The sequence below is a fragment of the Periplaneta americana genome, chromosome 17 (assembly GCF_040183065.1).
Source record: "Periplaneta americana isolate PAMFEO1 chromosome 17, P.americana_PAMFEO1_priV1, whole genome shotgun sequence".
NCBI classification, from domain to species: domain Eukaryota; kingdom Metazoa; phylum Arthropoda; class Insecta; order Blattodea; family Blattidae; genus Periplaneta; species Periplaneta americana.
Genome location: NC_091133.1, coordinates 31,503,007 through 31,525,356, shown reverse-complemented (window position 1 = coordinate 31,525,356; position 22,350 = coordinate 31,503,007). Strand labels below are relative to the sequence as shown.

Below are 22,350 nucleotides of genomic sequence, written 5' to 3'. Positions count from 1 at the left end.
CTACTACTACTACTACTACTACTACTGTTGACGGTCCGAAAAGTGCTCATGATTAAGTTTAAGCACTGTCGCGTTACAATACGCCTGTACATAAATAAAATTAAGATAATTTCACAGAACTTGAAGAGAATAAATACCCATTAACCCAGTTGATTTCTATCATCTTAATGGAAATAACTCATTCAGACCTGCTCTTTAATGAGAGGCCCAATAGAAAAAGGGCCCATGCCACATTCCTGTCGATTTTTAGTTTCTTCGATAATCTTGCCAGGCAGGACCTCTTTTATGAGCTTCCAGTGTTATGGTATGTGTCTGCCGGACATGGTAAGCATTTATAAATGCCTCTTCTTCACTTCAAGGGAGAGAATCTCAGTGGAATAAATACTTCTCCTACAAAATTTAGTTTTTGTGGCATGGGCCCCTATTCCAATGAGTCCCTAAATTCTGTCGGTTCTTCTGGTTACTGATGCATATCCCATGAATTTGCTCAGACTTGTATCTCAACTGAAACCATTTGCGAAATTTCGCAGGTGCATAGGACTTACAAGAACTATTTCAATTTTCTAAACAGGCTTACACGACAGGCGCGTTTACCTGCTTATCCGGAGCTGCTTTCGGACATGGGTTCGATTCTCACTTTACCTTGTTAGGCGTCTGTCAAATGTTAAAGATATTTTTATTAGTTTGTCCTACAGAATAATATCTGCAATATTGACAATTAATATTTGAGGAGAAAAATTCGCTCCGGCGCCGGGGAACGAACCCGGGTCCTACGTTCTGCGTACCAAGCGCTATGACCACTGAGCTACGCCGAATTCAATCCACAGCAGTTGGCAGTTGACATTGGACATATACGTCAACATATATGCCTAACTTGGATTCAGGCCAAAAGGGAAACATTCAAGGAGGAAGGTTCGGTCTGGTGCTCTGGATTGAATTCGGCGTAGCTCAGTTGTCAGAGCGCTTGGTACGTGGAACCAAGGACCCGGGTTCTATGCCCGGCGCCGGAGCGAATTTTTCTCCTCAAATATTAATAGACTTTCAAATGGTTTTCGCTAATCGTAAGGTGAACGTTAGGTAGTCTGTGACGAATTCTCGACATCATCTCGCTATCACCAATTTCACCAACGCTAAGTAACCTAGTACTTGAAACAGCGTTGTTAAATAACCAAGTAAACAAAACAAACAATGATGTCATCAGTTGGTTTTGTACACACAATGATTAGCAGGTTGAAACTCTGTCGAGGATTATTGATTTTAAAGGATGACAAAATATTATTTATCAGCATGGTTTACTCACAAAGAAAAGTAAAGCTGTGGTCTCGTGTCATAGATTTTCGATACATAAAAATTCAGTTCATGACGGAGGGCTCCAAGAAAAATTTGTCAGCCATTTCTTCGCCCAAGTAGAATACATATTGATTTTGAATAACTTCCACACTTCGAAGACATCGTTAAATGAACTACTGCTCCTACTACTTCTAACAACACCATTACTACTAAAACCACTACTACTACCACTATCACAATTACCATTATTACCGCTACAATTCATCAAAATCAGAACAAATCATTGTTAAACTCTTTTGTTTAGTGTGCAGTTGTGTGTACCTGCAAGAGTTCAACAGTTTACTTAATTTAATTCAAGTGTTTATTCATTTAATTTTTGGGCATAATCCTTTATTCGATAGTTGTCTTGTTAAAATATAGCTTTTATTTTGTACATTCTTTCCACAGAGCTTCTCATTCTGTCCAGTAGCAAGGGTCCATTCCAGAAGCTTGGTCTGTTCTTTAACAGCTGTTTAAAGATGAGAGACAAGAGGACTTCTACAGCACCAAGTAAGTATTTTATATTGTTTAGAGCTCAGTCAGTGTGAGTAAAATACGAATTCCTTATTTTCAGTGGAAAATTCAACTGCATTGATATTGTACATATAGTACGTACAAATTGATGATTTATGCAATACATTACGGGAACAAAAAAAAAAAAAAATCTTTTCGGATGTTACGTTTTGAATTTAATTAAACCTTAAAAATCAAAAAACTTAAACGAGTTACTCTTATTGGCATCAGAGCAGTAGAAACTCTACATGCAGCAAATAAATGTCTAATGCAGACGTTAGTAGTTACAAACCAAACAAGAACTATTCGTAATATCGATTAATCTAACATTTTCGAGAGTAATACAACTAAAAGTGAGTAATGTAACAATTCTTAGTGACTAATGCTACAAGTAATGGGGGTACCGACAAACGACTTATTTCTGGTTTTTGCTTAGTGCGACGGATGTATGGGAAAGAGGAACTCTGAACTGCATGTACAAAAAATCAAATATCGCAGCGGAAGATAAATGACGGTGACGGAGCGAACTACGCTGACAGATTGAGTGAAGGAAGCAGGTGCATAGAGCACCCGACAAATCAAGTCTCTCTTTCACATTTGTGGAACTGTTCGCTATACGCAATAAAGAGCACACAACTACTGACAGTAGCGATGGTTTGAGTACGTTATATCTCCAGTCGTATTACCTCTCTTGTCATTAAATAACACATTTCGAAATTTCGTGAAATATGTATCACAATTATTATACGTTAGTCTATATCGCAAAGGAAAATTTCTAATTTGTAGATGAATTATTCAAAGGAAATAAAAAAAAACTTCCGTAGAACAATATTACTATTTCAAAATATAATAATAAATTAAATCAATCAATCAAACAATGAACGAATCAATGAACACATGAATGAACGAACGAACGAATAAACGAACAAACTAAGAAACGACCAAGCGAGCAAACTAACAGACACAGACAGACAGACAAACAGACTGACAGAGACAAGCAAAATAATATAATGAAATAAAAGTATTAACGTATACTACTGTTGAACAAAATATTTGTTATATATTTACAGAGGCTTTCAGGTTAAGAAAAAATCTTTCGGCTTGTAGAGTTATTCGATCAAATTACCAGTTTCCATGGGAACGTTTAGCTATCCCAGAGCTTCTACAGTGCAGTAGACGAGGTCACTATTATCATCATCGCAATAATTGTTAAATAACAATTGAATTCTTACACTGTGATACTGAATTGGATAGCACATAAGCGAAATAGTGTCGTAACTACTATCACTATTATCATCATCGTAATTATAAAATTCAAATAACAATCGAATTCTTACACTATGTAACAGAATTGGCACGTACATGTGCGAAATAGTCGTCACAATTCCTGTCATTATCATCGCAATAAAACGAGTCAAATAACAATCGAATTATTACACTATGATACTGAATTGGCGCGTAAAGAAGCAAATCCATAGCGCTACAGCCCATGAAGGGCCAAAACCGACCAGCCGGCTGCTGGCCTTACATCCACATGCCGAAGCTGAGGTGAACGATCATTCAACCGGAATGGAGCTATCCTCTTGTTAGCACAATGATCCTCCCATCCGTTATGAATTGGTGCTTACATAAGCGAAATAGTTGTAATTCCTGTCACTATTATCATCGCAATTATGAGTCAAATAACAATCGAATTCTTACACTAAGTTACTGAATTGACTCGTACATGAGCGAAATAGTCGTCATAATATCCTGTCACCAATATCTTCAACGATAATGTAATCGCCAAGATAACAATCGAATTCTTCCACTATGTTATTGAATTGGCGCTTACGTGAGCGAAATAGTCGTAATAATTCCTGTCACTGTTATCATTTTCGCAATTATTAAAGTCAAATAATAATCGAATTCTTACACCATGTTACTGAATTGTTACATTCATGAGCGGAATAGTCACAATTCCTGTCATTATTATCATCATCGCAATTATAATCGTCAAATAACAACCGAATTCTTACACCATGTTACTGAATTGTTACATTCATGAGCGGAATAGTCACAATTCCTGTCACCATTATCATCATCGCAATTATAATCGTCAAGTAACAACAGAATTCTTACACCATGTTACTGAATTGTTACATTCATGAGCAGAATAGTCACAATTCCTGTCACTATTATCATCATCGCAATTATAATCGTCAAATAACAACCGAATTCTTACACCATGTTACTGAATTGTTACATTCATGAGCGGAATAGTCATAATTCCTGTCACTATTATCATCATCGCAATTATAATCGTCAAGTAACAACAATTCTTACACCATGTTACTGAATTGTTACATTAATGAGCGGAATAGTCATAATTCCTGTCACCATTATCATCATCGCAATTATAATCGTCAAATAACAACAGAATTCTTACACCATGTTACTGAATTGTTACATTCATGAGCGGAATGGTCATAATTCCTGTCACCATTATCATCATCGCAATTATAATCGTCAAGTAACAACAGAATTCTTACACCATGTTACTGAATTGTTACATTCATGAGCGGAATAGTCACAATTCCTGTCACCATTATCATCATCACAATTATAATCGTCAAATAACAACAGAATTCTTACACCATGTTACTGAATTGTTACATTCATGAGCGGAATAGTTTAATTCCTGTCACCATTATCATCATCACAATTATAATCGTCAAATAACAACAGAATTCTTACACCATGTTACTGAATTGGCGCGTACATGAGCGAAATAATCGTGATAATTCCAGTCAATATTATCATCATTGCAAATTATTATGGTCGAATAACAACGGTTAAAATTAAAACGCCTTAGGCCTACATACCTGAAAACTTCATCGCAATTATAATAGGCAAATAACAATCTAATTCTTACACTATGTTACTGAATTGGCGCGTGCATGATCGAAATAATAGTCATAATTCCTGTCAGTATTATCACCATTGCAATTATTATCGTCGAATAACAACGGTTAAAATTAAAACGCCTTAGGTCTACATACCTGAAAACTTTCAATATATTTCATATGAAGTCGAGGCATGTATATACAAAGTGAACACTCAGACTACAGTTTACATATTGTATGTAGCCTACAGTTTCCAGAAAGGATGACTGAGATGAGCAAAACTAGAATTTTCGTGTGGATTTACATTCCTGGAGGTACGGCACAGATAGCTCTCTGTTTTCTTAACATTCACAAAATATCAAATTATCTCCGAATGCCAACAAATTTCACAACTGGACGTCCCTGATTAGCTTCTGTGCACTGTCAAGAGTGCTCCACAGAAGAAAATAGTAGGCTAATATAAATTACCATTTCTGATACTGTGTGAAGTAGAGTGTATTGATGAAATGGAATTAATGTGAGAAGAACTGGAGATTCCCGGGAAAATTATTATTCATCTATGCATCGCAATCATATTCTAGATAACGAGGTTCGAAGTAGAACTCGCGTTTGGCTAAAGCTACAGAGTTCTAAACACACCGTGGAAACGTAGGATTTGGCAGTCCCACAATAGACGTACACGTACAGAAACGTTCCCTCGCACAGTGCGTCTGTCGTACGCGCTGAAGTTCAAGTACGTTTGTCGGGCGTTGCATGCGTTCATCTGTCTTGTCTGTTGTAAACTACTGAAGGGATTACTTTGGCGTGTGTAATTTAGTGTAACCTATTGTGTTTTTATCTGTTTGTTTACTCATTCGTGCGTATAGCAGTACAAGCCATTGTGTTTTTTTTATAGTTGTGTGAGAACACGGAAAGTATAACTCATTCGTGCGTATGTAGTGCAAGCTATAATGTTTTTCCTAATTGTATGAGAACTCAAAAGGTACAGTAAGTCTATAACAAATTCGTGCGTAGCCTATATAGTGCAAACTGTTTTGTTTTTTTAATTGTTTGAGAATAGTGCATAGCATATTGCAGGTATTTTTTGTAGTTATAAATAATTTTGTAGAAATTGTAAGAAAAATTTTAAGAAATAACTGCGAACATTTCGCAAGAAGAGGTTAATCGAGTATTCCAGAAAATTATTCGGATATATCAGAAATGTACTGAAGCAGAAGGAGAACCTTTGAATATTTCTTGTGACACAGGTTAGAATATGCACTTGTATTCATTTTTAAGTTTTTTATGTGTATTTTCCCCTCTATATAGTTTTCAAGAACTAAAGTTACTATCATGGAAACGCAGACCGTTTTGGCGATAACTGTGCGAGACGTAAACAAATACATCAGTGAGTTTGCGGCGTGAGGGAGGAGTCACATACAATATCGATGGCTGAGAAGTGATAGGCCTATATCGTATTTACAAAAATGGTCATTTCGTTTAACTACCTTATTATTATTATTATTATTATTATTATTATTATTATTATTATTATTATTATTATTATTATTATGTTCACAAATTTGGACAATTAACTAATATTTTGTCCTGGAGTAAAAGATCTCGCAAAGCAGAAACATATATAGAAAGTTACATATTTTGATAAAAAAAATCTCCTTTAGTCATCTGCAAATTTACGGATAAGAGGTACCACTTGTTAGCCATCGATAGACTATATTAATGTGAATTAAGCTCATCAGTTCGTTACATCGTAGGATTCTCAAAATTATCAACATGAATAGCCAACTCGTGCGCTTTGCTACACTTGTTACAAATATGCTTAAATTAAATCGATTGTATTTTCAAACAGCTTTTTATTACTTACTTAGTGAAAATTTTGCTTATTATAAGTTTTAAGCATTCTTTTCCCGAATTATCTTCAAAATTGTATTTAAAACTATGAATGTATCTGTTATTATCATGCAATACTATGAGTTGTTTCATCAATTCAAGTTTTCAGCATGGTACGTATTAATTAGACTGTCCCGCGCCATGATGTAGTGATCTAAGACAGTGGTCGTCAGCACTCGCTGAAATGGGTGGCGTGCAACCGGTGCAAGGAATTATGCTCCGTCGTACAGAAGGGATAGGGAGACAGGATACCCGGTTGCACGCTTGTGCTGTGAAAGACCTGCGGGTAAGGGACGCTAGCCCGAGAGTGCAGTGTGCTGACGACTGTTGGTCTCAGGCATCCTGCCTAGGTTTCGCGTTGCGGAATGTGCGCTGGTTCGCGACCGAGCGAGTTGCCTCAGACTAGAATTTGAGACTCTCATCTGAAGGTCCCGGGTTCAAACCCGTTACCGGCCAATCTGACAGGGATTTTTCATGATTCCTCTCAGTCACAAAGAGAAATTTAAAGGCTATGATTCATCACCGCCTCAATTGCCAATATAATTAAAATATTAATCAAAATTTGTAATCACCTGCATGAACACAAACCATCTACAGCACACAATAGAAACAGGAACTGAACAATAGTAATAACGGCCTACTGGTATATCTGCAGATCCTAAACACGCGATATGTTCACAGATGTTAAAGCGCATAAAAACAAACTTAACAAAATAAAATCATATCCGTATAAAAATAATGTAAAATGAATATCTTCCTTTTGTTGTGCAAGGCAGCCTTAAATAAGTGCAAAGTCATTTGTATTCACTTCATTATATTAATCTGATTAAGGCGGCGCTGACATAAAAAAACATTGTTATCTTAAAACTCGTATATCTCGTAAAATATCTGTCCTAAAGGAATAGGACTTGTCGGAACAGTATTTTAAAATAACTTTTGTTATGTAACATTCTCCTAAATAATGAATAACAAGCGAGATATTTTGATTTATTTATTTCAAACCCCCATTTTTATCCCCTTCTAAATAAACTCTTTTGAATGTCATATAGCCTAAAAGCTAAATGGAACGTAACATATTTTTCACACCAGTTTTCATATAAATCGGTTAAGTCATTATCGCGTGAAAAGGTAACATACAGATATTCAAACAAAAATAAAAAAAAATGATTTTTTTGTTTCAGGATAGTTAATTATACACATTAAGATCAATTATTTTGGAAAAAAACAAAAATTACCAGAAAAATTAACATTAGAGATTTATTATTTAGTATAATTTGTATTGTATTTTATTTATTTACATTCCATTGCATTCTTACATCCCTTCAAAGCTAGAATACGGAACATTTAAAAGATCAAAACAACCAATCAACTCAACTCATATCCACTCTAACCAACAACCACAACCGAATCTCTGAACCAAACGAACAAGCAGAACTAACTACACCAATTTTTTCAACTCGATCATCCGTTATTTGTATTTCGATAAATGAAAAGAATTCGGAATTAAAACAGTTGCCAGTGATAATAAATTACTTCCTACATAAAGTCCTCGCACTGCTCTATGATTGCAGTGTTCGCGCTGCTGAACGATCTGGGGGGCTACCTGCTACCCGGAACGCCGCAGCCGCCAGATCTGACGCCCCTGGTGACGCGGCTGCTGCTGGTGAACGGCGCGCCTCTCTTCGACGTGTACCTGGAGCGCGACATGCACAACCGCTCTCGCCTGGCAGTGTTCCTTGACCTGCCGCGACGCTATGGACACACCACGCGGCTTCTGCATCGACCCTTCCCCGAGGTGCTCATTAACTCGAGGACTTGCGACACTTCACTCACTCAATTCATAGTCTTATAGAAAAGTGGGAAAGAATCTTCATATACTGTTAGTGACATGTATCGGAAAATAAGCAATAAAGTGCCGAAATATGCATTATGTTTATGTGTTTATAATACACTACTCTTTCATTTCTTTGAATTTAATATTTTTCCAGAGTCTCAAGGGGGAATTTGTAGACTATACCTCATACAAATTCGGGAATTAGTATGAACCATATTATAATAAATATTGTTAAAAAATTTCCAAATCATCCTCCTTTATTTACTCATTACTAAATCATTAACTCATTTAATTACTCGATTTATGTATTTATTTACTTATTTATTTATGTCTTCATACAATCCTTTATTTATCTACTTATTCATTCATTCATTCATTCATTCATTCATTCATTCATTCATTCATTCATTCATTCTTTTCTTTAATATTTTTATATCTTGCTCTTGTAAAATTTAAATTAACTATTGTGTTTCGAGTTCCAACTTTAGGTTACGTCCCGCTTCCTCAGGAACAGATTTGAGAATATGTATTTAATTTACGTCACTTTCAGAAGAATATGGACTGTTGCAAATAATACAATAGTTTGTGTAGACCAGAAATGTTTATCTCCTCTTTGTAATGACAGGTTCTGTGCGACAATTTTTTATTTATAACCAATAGATTCAGTTACAATTGATACGGCCTAAATGTCTCCCAGACATTTCCTTAAATTAGGCCTACAAGATTTTTCTTTTTTATCAGCAAAGTTTCGATTGCACGGCTTAACTTAATTTGGTTTAGGCCAAGTATGATTTCCTATTGAAAATAATTTGAGGTATTTTGTGTATATTTACAAGTCTATTATACACCGTAGCTACATAAATCCAACACGGTTATTTTCTCAATGTCCATCTGCCAATACCCTACGGCGGCCGTAGACATGACCACATAACCGAGATCATCGTACACTTGGAGTATACATAGGATGACGTATTTACGTATAGATATTGCTAGAAATATTGCTCATTTTTGACTTACACATATTTGAAATTTGGAGAAGTTGGGAATTTCAAATTTATAATGTATCTCTCTGAATGCTGTCATTAGTTTCTCCAACTTGTAGGCATTGTTTTGTAAAACCTGTATTTCCGATTTCTCTACAAATAAAAATCGCTGGAGGTCAATTTGGGAGAGTCCGGCAGCCATAATCTAACTCCAATAACACATTTTTCAAACATCATACCTACTTTATTTAAGCTAGGCTGTATAAATAGTGACGGGATCTTATTGGAAAATGACATGTTATTTGTAATTAGAATTTTCACTAAAGAAAATTAGTTTGTTTATTCTATGAGTACTAGAGGCATAGTACACAATAAAATTGTGAAACAGTCCTCTAATATCTGAAACAGACCCTCTTTTTTACATAAACAATCATTGTTCTAATGTGTATCTAGGATTTACTTTATTGCTAAATTCTTTAATACAACACTAAAGACATGTGATACTGCATTGTGGCCTAAAACGGAAATGCAGTTTAACGAACTTACAAAGTGGACTGCGAATCTCGACTAAAAATTCGACGTTCACTTGTCCCATAAAGGAATGGGACTGTTTAATATACAAAGTCCCAGATACAAGACACTGCGCATGATCAGAGAGCGAACCACGATATGAAACTTAGTCTTTCCATCACCAAGATGCGTACTTAGCGCTTTGGAGGGGCTGAGTTTTCAAAAGTGTGGCTCTGCGGGTCCAGTTGGCAGCCAGGCATAAAGTAAATTATAATTTTGCTATACAATGTTTTCATTTGTTTGAAACAGGTGCTGAACGGCATCTTCGGGTTCCACAGGACGACGAGGCCAGGCAGCGAGAGGGTAAGGCGCAGCCAGAACAAGGAGAGCAGAGCCTACACCTACATAAAAGTGAGCATTGTATAATAGCAGCTTACTAGTTCAGACAACTGAAAGGTTTATAGGTTTTCCTAAAGAATTTATAGTAGACATTTGAAAAAATACTAGCATGTACAGGGTGGAAGTGAAATAATCCTGCAGATTGAAAGAGACGATAGGGTACACTTAAAGGAATTTAAAACTTATAATATTACGTTTAATATTAGAGGAGAAAAATTCTCTCCGGCGCCGGGGATCAAACCCTGGTCCTTGGTTCTATGTATCAAGCACTCTAACCATTGAGCTAGGCCGAAGTTCAATCCACAACACCGGATCAAATCCCTCTCCTCCAGTGTTTTTCCATTTGTGGCCTGAATCCAAGTTCGACATGTATGTTGACATATTTTTATATTAAGTCAACTGCCATTATACAAGAAGCGCATTCAGTTGAGTGATTTAGTGGCCGGGATTCCACAGTAATATGCACTGTTGCTCGAATAATCTACGTAAAGATTAATTTTTTGGTCTGTTACGGTAACAATTAATATTAGAGGAGGAAAAATTCGCTCCGGCGCCGGGGATGAAACCCGGGGCCTTGGTTCTGCGTACCAAGCGCTCTAACCATTGAGATACGCCGAAGTTCAATCCACAGCACCGGATCAAATCCTTCTCCTCTAGTGTTTTTCCCTTTGTGGCTGACTCTAAGTTCGACGTGTATGTTTACATTTGATCCGAACGAATAAGTTAATGATAGAAAAACTTAATAAACCCCGAATTAATTCTACTCATCAAAACAGGATGATTTACTGAATGATTCAAGTGTATGTATCCAAAAAGCTGCGATATGTTTATTAATCTATTTCACATTTTTGAGAGCCGCTGTTTAATGCTGAATTGAAAGTTAGTTCGGCCACGGTCATTACGCCTAGTGTGCTTTCAACTGGATCGTAGCTTTGCGTGTTCGTTCTTCGCCAAGGGAATGAAAGAAGATTACAGGCGCGCTACCTGCGTAGTAAGTTTAAACATGAAAAGAACCACTACTGAAAAATAGATGAGATTCCTCATTAAAACTTTTGGGTTCGTCTCGTGCGCTTCAAATCGCACACTATTGTAAATTAGTACAGTAATAAATTTTAGAAACTCACAGACGTCGTTACGAACACTTTAAAATAAACAGCATCAGAAATGAAGAATTAATATACATGGTATTAAGATGAGTTTGATGCAGAGTTTGTGGAGTTATAATCTAGTGACAAAGGGAAAAAAAACTGCTAATGAAAACAAATCTTACTGCGCTTTTGTGCAGCGCTCTATGTCGTCAGAAGCGTTATGCAATTATACGATGTCTTGCTCATTGGAGTATTGTGATACTAGAAGCTATGTTGTAATCTGTATGAAGACAACGTCTTTAGCTGCTTGTGTTTACATGTTTGTAGGTGGCATTAATTACAATATTGTAAGTTGTACAGTTTACAGGAAATCCCGAAAATGACGTGAAAAGAAACGCCTACGGTATTCTAAATTTTAATAACTAAAATGAAACAATATTTCAAAACAGAATGGCATGCACACATGAAGTAAACTAAATTCAATATAATTCACAACGTGATCAAATAATTTCCCTTGAAATTATTCAAGCCTGCTTCACAGGGAGCTTCTACATGAAAGCCAGATTTGCATAATGTATTCGTTCTGTTAACAGAAAGCCACAATTTAAGTCACACAGTATTGTGTGCACTCAAAGTTGGGTTTCTGGCGTCTGGTCAGTCCATTTGAGTTGTGTGTATATAAAGGGAAGAAATGTGACGATGTTGTGTATGGTTTCTGGGGTAGCTCAGTCGGTAGAGCATTGGTACGCTAAGCGAAGGGTTCCGGGATCGATACTCGCGCCCGGAACAATTTTTTTCCTTAAAATTATTTAAGCCTGCTTCACAGGGATCCAGATTTTTATGATCAGATAAGCACACTGACAATATTGTAACTTTTATTTCTGCTTTAAACCATCACACCTGTCAACAATATGACCTTTATTCTTAATAATTCACCCTACAACAATGGGTACTCCACTCAACACAGGAACACAATAGCCGTTATTGCACTCCAAACGACAACAATGACAATACACGTGTATTATTGAGAAAAACAACAATGTACTCCTAATTTTAACTAATGTTCACGAAAAACTATGTGCAGAGCAAAACTGTCAGTTCTCAGTTGACAGTTCGTTCGCCTCGGCTAGTTCTAGCTCACTCACTCAAGTTCACTGCACATCGAACCCATGCCTTCCAGATGCAGTTCTCTGCACATCGAATCCAAGCCTTCCAGATCTGGACGTCGAACCCAAACCTTCCAGATGCGGTTCCCTGCACATCGAACCCAAACCTTTCAGATGCGGTTCCCTACACGTCGAACCCAAGCTTTCCAGATGCGGTTCCTTGCATGTCGAACCCAAGCCTTCCAGATGTGGTTCCTTGCACGTCGAACCCAAGCCTTCCAGATGCAGTTCCTTGCACGTCGAACCCAAGCCTTCCAGATGCAGTTCCTTGCACGTCGAACCTAAGCCGTCCAGATGCGGTTCCTTGCACGTCAAATCCAAGCCTTCCAGATGCAGTTCCTTGCACGTCGAACCCAGATCCACCTTGCTCACTGCTGTCCAAGAATTTAAGGCTGACTGAAAACTAACTGACTGATTCGCTCGCGACTTTTATTGCTAAACCGTAACATCTCGAATCTTTGAATCGCGTGGCTTTCCGAATCTTCGGGAGGAATACGCTTCTAGATGTTTCCCCTGCTCTCTCCGCTCCGTGCAGTCACCATAGTCTTCTTTCCCCTCGCACCGTGCCGCGCTACAGCGCCTACCGAAGCTCTAGTTCCACTTCCCCGCGCCTTCCTTCTCGTTAGATGCGCGCGCAACCAGACGCGACCAGAACGTTCCAGACGGGTGCCACAATATGCTATCTGTGTATATGATAATTTAAACAATTTTACTCACCATATGGGAGTGAAAATTGTAATTTATATAATAATCTTAACTGATATAAATATGAATGTGTGTACATGAGGATTTTTCATAAAATAATTCAAGTGCATATCCAGTAGGTATATATAGGAGAATAAGTAAATAAATAATATGTGGCTTATCAATTAACAAGTAAATAATAATAATTAGTTTGTACGATATTTATTTAGCAAGTTAATTTCTGTTTAATAGATTATTGCAATTGAGCGTCATAAATCATCTTTTGTTAAATGTAACATTCTAATTAGTATTATTTTGGTTTGTTGCAAGTACCGTACTTATGTTGTGTTATTTCCTTAAAGTGGAAGAGTAAAGCGTAAACAGCTTCCAAATAATAATATTAAAATTCTGTTGTTTTGTGTACAATAAATTGCTGTTTTAGCATTAATTTCCTACCTAAGCTTATTTGGTTAAGTGTGCCGTATTCTACAGCCGCCACAAATATGTTGGTTGACTTTTGGTTCATTCTTATTTGCGTTATTATTATTATTATTATTATTTTTTTTTTTTTTTTTTTTTTTTTTTTTTTTTTTTTTTTTTTTTTTTGCTCTTATGAATTCTGTGGCAGGCTCTTTAGCACATAAAATATACAAACAGTAAAGAATATAAGCTGTTACAGCACAACCCTCTGGACAAAAAGTGCTTAAAAGAGTTTCCTTTCATCTCACACTTTCATTTGAATGCAATAAAATAGGCCTGTAATGTTTGTATGATTGCTAGCAGTCACTACCTAATCACCGTTTCCTTTTTTATGAGATTCTTATTTCGTCAACAGTAACAAATGTTGATCGAACAGGAAGCAAATACTGCACAAAGTGTTCTGATGAGGTTAAAACTATGCCTATATCTCGCCTTTCTATAAACTAAGTGAATATCGTAAAGTTTGTGAATAGGAAATCCACCAAGTCTGATAGTTCATTCGCTATTTAATTCCAATTTACTTCATAAAGGTAAAATTCTTAGTAATGAACAAAGAAATTGCAATTAAAAACAATGAATAATAAGAACCTGAATTTACAAAAAACAAATAGGTTTCTTTCTGTTTTTAGTTAAAAATAAAAGAAATGAAATAATAAATGAGAAACTGGAAATGAATGGGTAAATTTAGATAAGAAAGATTGTCATAATAGACTTCATGGAATTGCCACGAGAATCGCAAGGTTTACTGCGCACGCGGTATAGACTGTATGAGGATCAGGCGTGCAAAGGATGGAGTATGCTTCTGATGTAAACACTGAGCAGTATACTGCGGTTACAATAAAACCTGTATCCTGCATTCTAGAAATATAATGAATGATCATTGAAGTAGGAAATGTCTAAACATGTAAATACATAATTATTTTATAGTGAGATATATTAACTCAAAATTTAATGTAAGATACTCACATCATTCTTGAATGTGTGCATTGCAGTGAAAAGTTACGTACATTTTGAGCGACTGCAAAGTAACCTCGTCCGATGGTCACTTAAAACAGTTTTAAAATTCGGAAAATGTACGTTCAACATCACACGATGTAGTAGGTGCATATTTGAAGAACGGGAAGTCACTACTTTTTAGCACACCAACTTCAGACGTCTTGTCGTGACCTGATGGTACATCATTTACAGTACGAAATTGTGAATAGACAGAATTTTTACCAACAATAATATTTCTCAACTTACATTTCATTTTTTCTGAAATTAGTGAATTGTTATTTTGGATAACGGTTTGTGATACTTTATCCACTATATTAAGGGCTTCTGAGAGTTGTAGTTTAGACGATTCTAACAGGGTGATGCTTTTGGACACGATTTTAAAATTAGAATCAATGAACAGAATATCTTCCAATAGTTGTTCAGAAGGCAATGATTTTACAGCTGCAACAGCGAAACTGTCTGTGCTATCCAATGTATCAATTACCTCCATTATTTTGCCGTAATGTTCTGCATAATAATTAACAGCATCCAACCACGTTCCCCAACGGGTCAAGACTGGCTGCAGGGATAAGAGTATTCCAGAGGCAATTATTTGGAACAGCAACGCTCTCATTGTAGTATGTTTGAATTCTTGTCTGCAATGAACAAATTTTAAGCTTTGACTATTCCAACCACAGTAATGCAAAAACAACTGCTTACATAGGTATACATTAGCTGTAGCTGGTCTATTTGGACTGGTCACATCTCTTAACATGAACTGCTTATACTACGAGACCGGGCGGTCGCTCACCTCCTCTATACTACCGTACATCGGCAACCTGATTGCAAGCTGCGTGTGGCAATTCAACGAAGTCTAGTCATAAGTATAAACAAGATGTATTGGTTGAAACTTACACTAAAACAATACATAAGTGTAAAATAGACAAAAAAAAATAGAAGATAGCTAGGCCAAATAATATTAGTATTAATAGAAAATTTGTTATTAGAATTGTATTTATGAAATTGCTTGTTGTGTATAACTAGGACATATTATTAGTTTATGTATTGATTTTGTGTTAACAAGTGTTAACGTGAACAGGAAACAATGACATATATATATATATACATATATAATATATTAGGGAAAAATCTGTAATATATATTTATAGTTTAATACCCATCCTAATGTTTATGTATATTAAATAAGAACGAAAGATTAATGATTTAATCAAATCCTTCTCTCTAAATAAATTATTAAAATTATCAAAACTGTAATTTACTCATATCAGCTGTTTAGCACTGGTCGTACTGTTGGCTGTTGGTTCATGTTCCATGGCTTCGTTCAAACCTACACCGTTCTTTACTTCTACAAATCATAGGATTTCCACAAAAATATTTTAAGTTAATACTATATTTACAATTCGAACAACACATTAGACATTTTTCTGTAACTATGTTGTACTGCTTGTGTGAGTCTGGTATTTTTTACTTCCTCAGGCATAATAGTTAAAAATTATTAAACTTCCTTTCAAAGTGGAATATTTTCATTATTACTGCTTTTGTTTATCCAGTAGAAGAATTAATTTCATTTAATCGATGTTTATCAATGATTTTCAATTACGCAGTTATGTAGCGTTAAAACATAGAATTAGTTACCATATAATTGTATTCGGCGGGATGAAGCCAAGAATCCCCTATGTAATTACCTGACATTCACCTTATAGTTTCGAAAGATGTCTGAGGAGATCCAACTAGGTAATCAGCCTAAGCGGGATTCGAACCCACTACTTCTAGAGTATGTCTTATATCTAGGATGTTTGTTATTAATTGGACTTTTGATATTATCTTAATAGTGACTTTTGCTTTATTTTGTAGAAAATAAAAAGGACCAAACCACAGTAAATTTTGTACTTCCTAAAATACACTTATGATTTAATTTTTTTCTTCTTTCTACAGAGGCGCTACAGTTCTTGAAGGTCTAAGTCCAATCCTCCACATCGTGTATATGTCTTTTCTAACTTCTCTGTCCCATAACTTTTAATATCTCCTTAGATATCTTCCAGCCATTTCTTCCTTTCAATTAAATATGTTTCTTCATTCTTTGCCACATGTGCAATCCATTTACTGCTTAGACTATCTTTTCAGACATAAAGTTTATTATTTCTGATTTTCTACTCACCATTCTCGATTTCTGGTCAAAATATTCCTCTCTCGCAGGCACTAACAACTCTATCGTCCCTATTTAAGATACATAAACATTAGGACGGATATTAAATTTAACAATATATTACGTTTTTTCGCCTAAAATATTTGATTTTAAAAATTATATATATATATACATATATATATATATATATATATATATATATATATATATATATATATATAGTGAAACCTCTCATTTACGGACATCGAAGGGACGCAACAATCTGTCCGCATCTGGGAGGTGTCCTTTATTGGGAGGGAGGCTCACCAATTTAACAGTAAATTTATAATATGCATTATGTATCCCTTCACGCTTTAAATGAAATGTATTACTGTAGTTTAATTCTAAATACAATCTACTGTACTACAGTAAATTCTTTGCAACTTTGAACTACAGTATATAAGACAGAAAAAAGGAAAATGCAGTACTGTGCAGTGCAATTTCATTCTAGGTTTACAGTTGTGCAGTACTATAATTTACAGTTTTAAACTTAACCTTTACGTTTAGGTGCCATGTCTCTCGAAACAGAACTGATTGAAGTGAAGAGAATAATCTTATTAACCCAATCATGTGTCGAACACAATTTCACGATCACGGGAACCTTGGACCCATCAGACAGGTTAAATTTTATGACTTTGTTTATCCACTCGCTGGGCTAGTAGTACCCTACGAGAGCCTTATTGTCTTCTTTCATGTTAAAGAATTTCTGTACAGTTCTCAAAACTAATTTTTTCATTTTTGTAACACATTAGATCTTGAAATCCAAGTTCTGTCCGCAGGAGGTAAAGCAAGCTTTAGGACTGAGAAACAGCTGTCCGTGTCCGTGTCTGAGAGTGTCCGTAAACGAGAGTTAAATTTATCATTATTTCTATATTATTTCAGTTGGGACATATATATATATGTCGTTGTTTCTTGTTCACGTTAACACTTGTGTAAAACTTGAAACTATATTAGTTGAACCGTTAAAAGGAGTAGTTCGAAGGACACTGAAGATGACACCACACCGGTGTTGAAACGGGACCTGTCTGTCCCTACATAACCTGTTTAAATTATAATACTTTTAATGGTTCAACTAATAGAGTTTCAAGTACATGTCGCTGGCTAAATGTTACAAGGGTGTATGTAGTAATATTTCTGACATAGACATAGAACCTTGTAATATTGAGCCAGCGATATATGTATACAATTAATCTATATGTATATTATGTACATGTCTCCATCTATTGTTGAGTTAAATTGTTAAATGTTTAACAGTTCATAAACAAGAATGCATTCTGTTTCCTTTAAATTCGCTGCTACTAGATGAGGATGTAGATGATGATGTTGATGATTATGATGATATAATGTTGATGATTATAATAATGATGAAGACGGCAATGATGATAGTAATAGTGGTAATAATATTTTAATAATTTTGATCTCATTATGTACCTAAATCGTATCAGTATGTAATTACTTAATTCCGATCCACTTGTATGTTCAACTATGTACGTAAAATAAAGCCATTATTATTATTATTATTATTATTATTATTATTATTATTATTATTATTATTATTATAGTTCGTATTTTATATTTTAACACAACGTTAGTCATAGCAATAACCCAAAATGTTCTGTGTTTTTTGGCCACTAGAAAAGATGCTATGTCTCATACTAGTGGAATCCCTGAATTGATCAAACACAATCTCCTCAAGAAGCACTTTAATATCCGCTTTCTGAGAGACTACCGTAAAAGCTTCGCCGTACAAGTATAGGTCTAGGCTATTTAGCATTTGGTCTATTGGTTCATCTGATAGCGAGACACCACATTATTTTAATAACCAGTGTTTTTACAATATTTTTCAGTTAATGTGGTTATTTATATTATTTTCAGGATAGTGCCGAAGAAAAGAGATTGTTGAGTTTAGAAAAGCTTCTGCACAGATTCCTGCCATCCAACATGCCCCTCGAACTACGAGCTAAAGAGGCGCAGAGCATCCTTCTATTTGCGTCCATGCTAAGTAAGGTAAACTGCCATTGTTAAACATTTTTAAATTCTTAAAATACCTATTGATGTCGTCCTGCGTGGCCTAATAGTTATCGCCTCTTTGCCTTCGGCAGATTCATAACCAATAGAGAACGGTATATTTTAGAGGATAATATTGAAATAGAAATTACATATACACATTTATTTTAGACGATAATTGAAATTGGAATTTTACTGAAATTGAAATTACATATACACATTTAAAATACATAGCTTGCACCGAAAAGAACAAATGCTCGTGCTTGGGACGACTACAGTTACATAATAAAGGGCTTAATGTTACAAGTTCAGTGTTATAATTACAATTATTGTAGTAAGAAATTGAGAAAAAACACAAAAAAGAAAAGGAAAAACGTCTATACGAAATTTATTAAATAATTGAGAGTTGCAACTTAAAGAAATGGGCCGTATTCATAAATATTTTTAGCGCGGGTTTCCGGTGGATGATCAGCGTTTTTCGCATTCATAAACCAGTGTTAGCGATAGGATATGATTTGAATTCTGTACAAGTAACCAGTCGATAGCCGGGGCTAGCTTAGTACGCTCGTAGCGCGTGCTGCGAAATGTCTATGAATAGCACCCATAATATTTAATTCTCCCCATGCATTGTGGGTCCCTATCACCACGGCATGGCGCGTCTTCAGGTTGGGGTTAGAGGAGACGGCCTCCAGATATGGAGGGTAGCTGCGAATATATTGAATAAGCAGTCGTGGACAGCCGATAAGGGGTGGTCCTCCAGCTTGGGGGTTGGGCGAAGGGCTAACAGCCCATCACCGTAAAAAAATAGCTTGTTACGAAGCCTTACAATAAGCATCGGAATGGGACTGATTCTCTGGCACGAACACAGCAAAGGAATAGTGTGTTAGTTGGGAGGCTGGAGGGAAAAATACCTTTGGGGAGGCAGAGACGTAGATGGGAAGATAATATTAAGTGGGTTTGAGGGAGATGGGATGTGATGATAGAGACTGGATTAATCTTGCACAGGATAGGGACCGATGGCAGGCTTGTGTGAGGGCGGCAATGAACCTGCGGGTTCCTTAAAAGCCATTTGTAAGTAATATTTAGTTTTCTTACTGAAAATGTTGTTATTAAGTTTATTTAATTCTGGATTTAATTTAGTAAACTGCTTGTACAATCTTGGTCCATAACATGGAGAATGAATTTTCCAAGATATAATACTATATTTTTTCAATTAAAAAGGTAGCATATTTCGCATAGTATTATTAAATGTATCTATGTCATTTTTTTTACTAGTAATGATGTTTATGCCAGCATTTCGACAGAGTTACATTGTAGATTTGTTTAATATTATGAACACAAAATTAAGAAAAAATAAAATGTATTGAGTAATTAACAGATTTTGGTAAACAAATTTAATCCTTCTTTTTTGGAGCACAAACAAAGGAATAAGATGTGAATTGGCAATTCTTCCCCAACCAACTCTACCATATCGAAGTATAGACTCAAATATTGCTAAATATACAATTATTAAAATATGGATGGGTAAATAATGACTATTACAATTTCTATGATAGCCTATGAACAATAAGACAGATGTATCTTAATTTTGAGATTGAAATTAGTTTCTGAATACCAGTTATGTTAGTGAAAAGGGAATTAACTCTGATTTAGTGACATTTAAGGAAAGTAGATTTGATTGAAGCTTGTTTTTGACAATACTCATGCCTTTATTTGCTTAATTCGAAGTATTTTTCAACCTATATCATAGAAAATAATCACGAAATAATTTGCGTAAGATATGTTATTGTACCGTTGTATCTTTGTACATGAATATTTAATAAATAACTTATATATAACAAAAATAAGATTACTCCTAATATAGTACCTTGCGGCACACCAATATTAAATTTTCTTACGTAATTGTGTGTTTCATCAATTTTTGTTATTTGATATCTGCCGCTGAAATGACTGACGTATATCCAAATCAACTCCTTGAATTCCGACACATTCTAATTGTGATAAAATGAACGAATGGTTTATCGTTTGAAACTTTTTTTGTAAACTAGAAAGATACCGATGCAATTATTTTCAGTATCTAATATATTTCATAGTAACATTTAAAATTGCTTCCTACATAATTATATTACTTCTAAAACCAAATTGAATATAATTGATTAAATTATGCCTTTCTATAAATCCAATTAATCTAACTCATACATTTTCAAGCAATTCAGGTAATGAAGGAAGTAAAGTTATTGGATGGTACTTATTTACATATTTTGTTTTTTTCACTACATTTATAAATAGGAAACATAACATCACTTTTAAAATCTTCCGGGAAAATACCTTGTCTCACCTTTTGACTAAAATTAAGAGAAATAGAAACAGCAATGTTTTTTATATTCTCCATGTAATAACATCGATTCCAGGAGATACATTATTTATCAACTCGATGATAGGACTATTATTGCCTCTTTAGCGGTAGGAAACAGAAACATACTATTAGAGTTTTTCACTTGTTTGGATGCTAACACCGTTAAGTAAATGCAGTAGATTTAGATTTAATGCATATAGGAAACAGATTTCTTCATTAATAAAGATCAACACAGACTATTAGGTCTACTTCACTCACAGTTTTATTCTTGGCTATCAAAATACTTAGCTATAGGTAACGTCACGATAAAAACTTCAGATGACATTGGCAGAAAAAATGGGAATATGCTGACTTAAATTCTGATTCACAGCCATCTGGGTATAACTATACACTACATCGTATATGTCATAGGCGTATAAATAATAAATTAATATTGGACTAGACTAGAGCCTTTCGAAAAACCCAATCATCTCGTTGATAAGCGATCGGCATTGAAAACAAAATAATAGTAGGTACTGAATTCGTGTTTCGTGATACTGTAAGCATTTATGGTGTAAGTGTAAGTGAAATGATAGAATTTGATAAATTACAATGACGTAATATATTGGGTTCTACAAGTTCTGGGACAATTATAAAGATGATCAAGGAAAACTTTTTTCTTTTCGATAATCCCAGAACCTAACATCGGATGCATTTTTGTATGATCATTGTTTAACTGAAATATTACGTAAATGCAACTTCAAGAAATGTTTCATTGTAGTACAATACTCTGAATTTTCACGTTCTGAAATTCTTGAAAATCGTCGGAGGTTTTACATTACATTGCACATATTCTGACCTACAATAATATTTTCTACCAAGGTATGTCTTAATATTTTGAAACAAGCTTCCGTAATGAAGGTAGATTATAAGGTTCGTACCCCAAATCAATCTAAATTATACATTTAACGACTATATAGTAACTGTGCAGTTCTATTTAGCAGTTATTAAAGTGGTTATAGAAAAGATTATGATTCAGCAAGATGAGTCCGAAGACTTGCTATGG

At 35.1% G+C, this 22,350-nt stretch overlaps 1 protein-coding gene across 1 annotated transcript in view; it reads left to right on the top strand.

Moving 5' to 3' along the window:
* Nepl16 (Neprilysin-like 16) overlaps positions 1-22,350 on the top strand; it is a 516,822-nt gene that overhangs the window by 402,385 nt on the left and 92,087 nt on the right. Inside the window, exons 3-6 of the mRNA XM_069816363.1 lie at positions 1,738-1,839; positions 8,189-8,412; positions 10,254-10,355; positions 18,818-18,949. Coding sequence (XP_069672464.1) covers positions 1,738-1,839; positions 8,189-8,412; positions 10,254-10,355; positions 18,818-18,949 — 560 coding nt within the window. The remainder of the gene's footprint in view (positions 1-1,737; positions 1,840-8,188; positions 8,413-10,253; positions 10,356-18,817; positions 18,950-22,350) is intronic.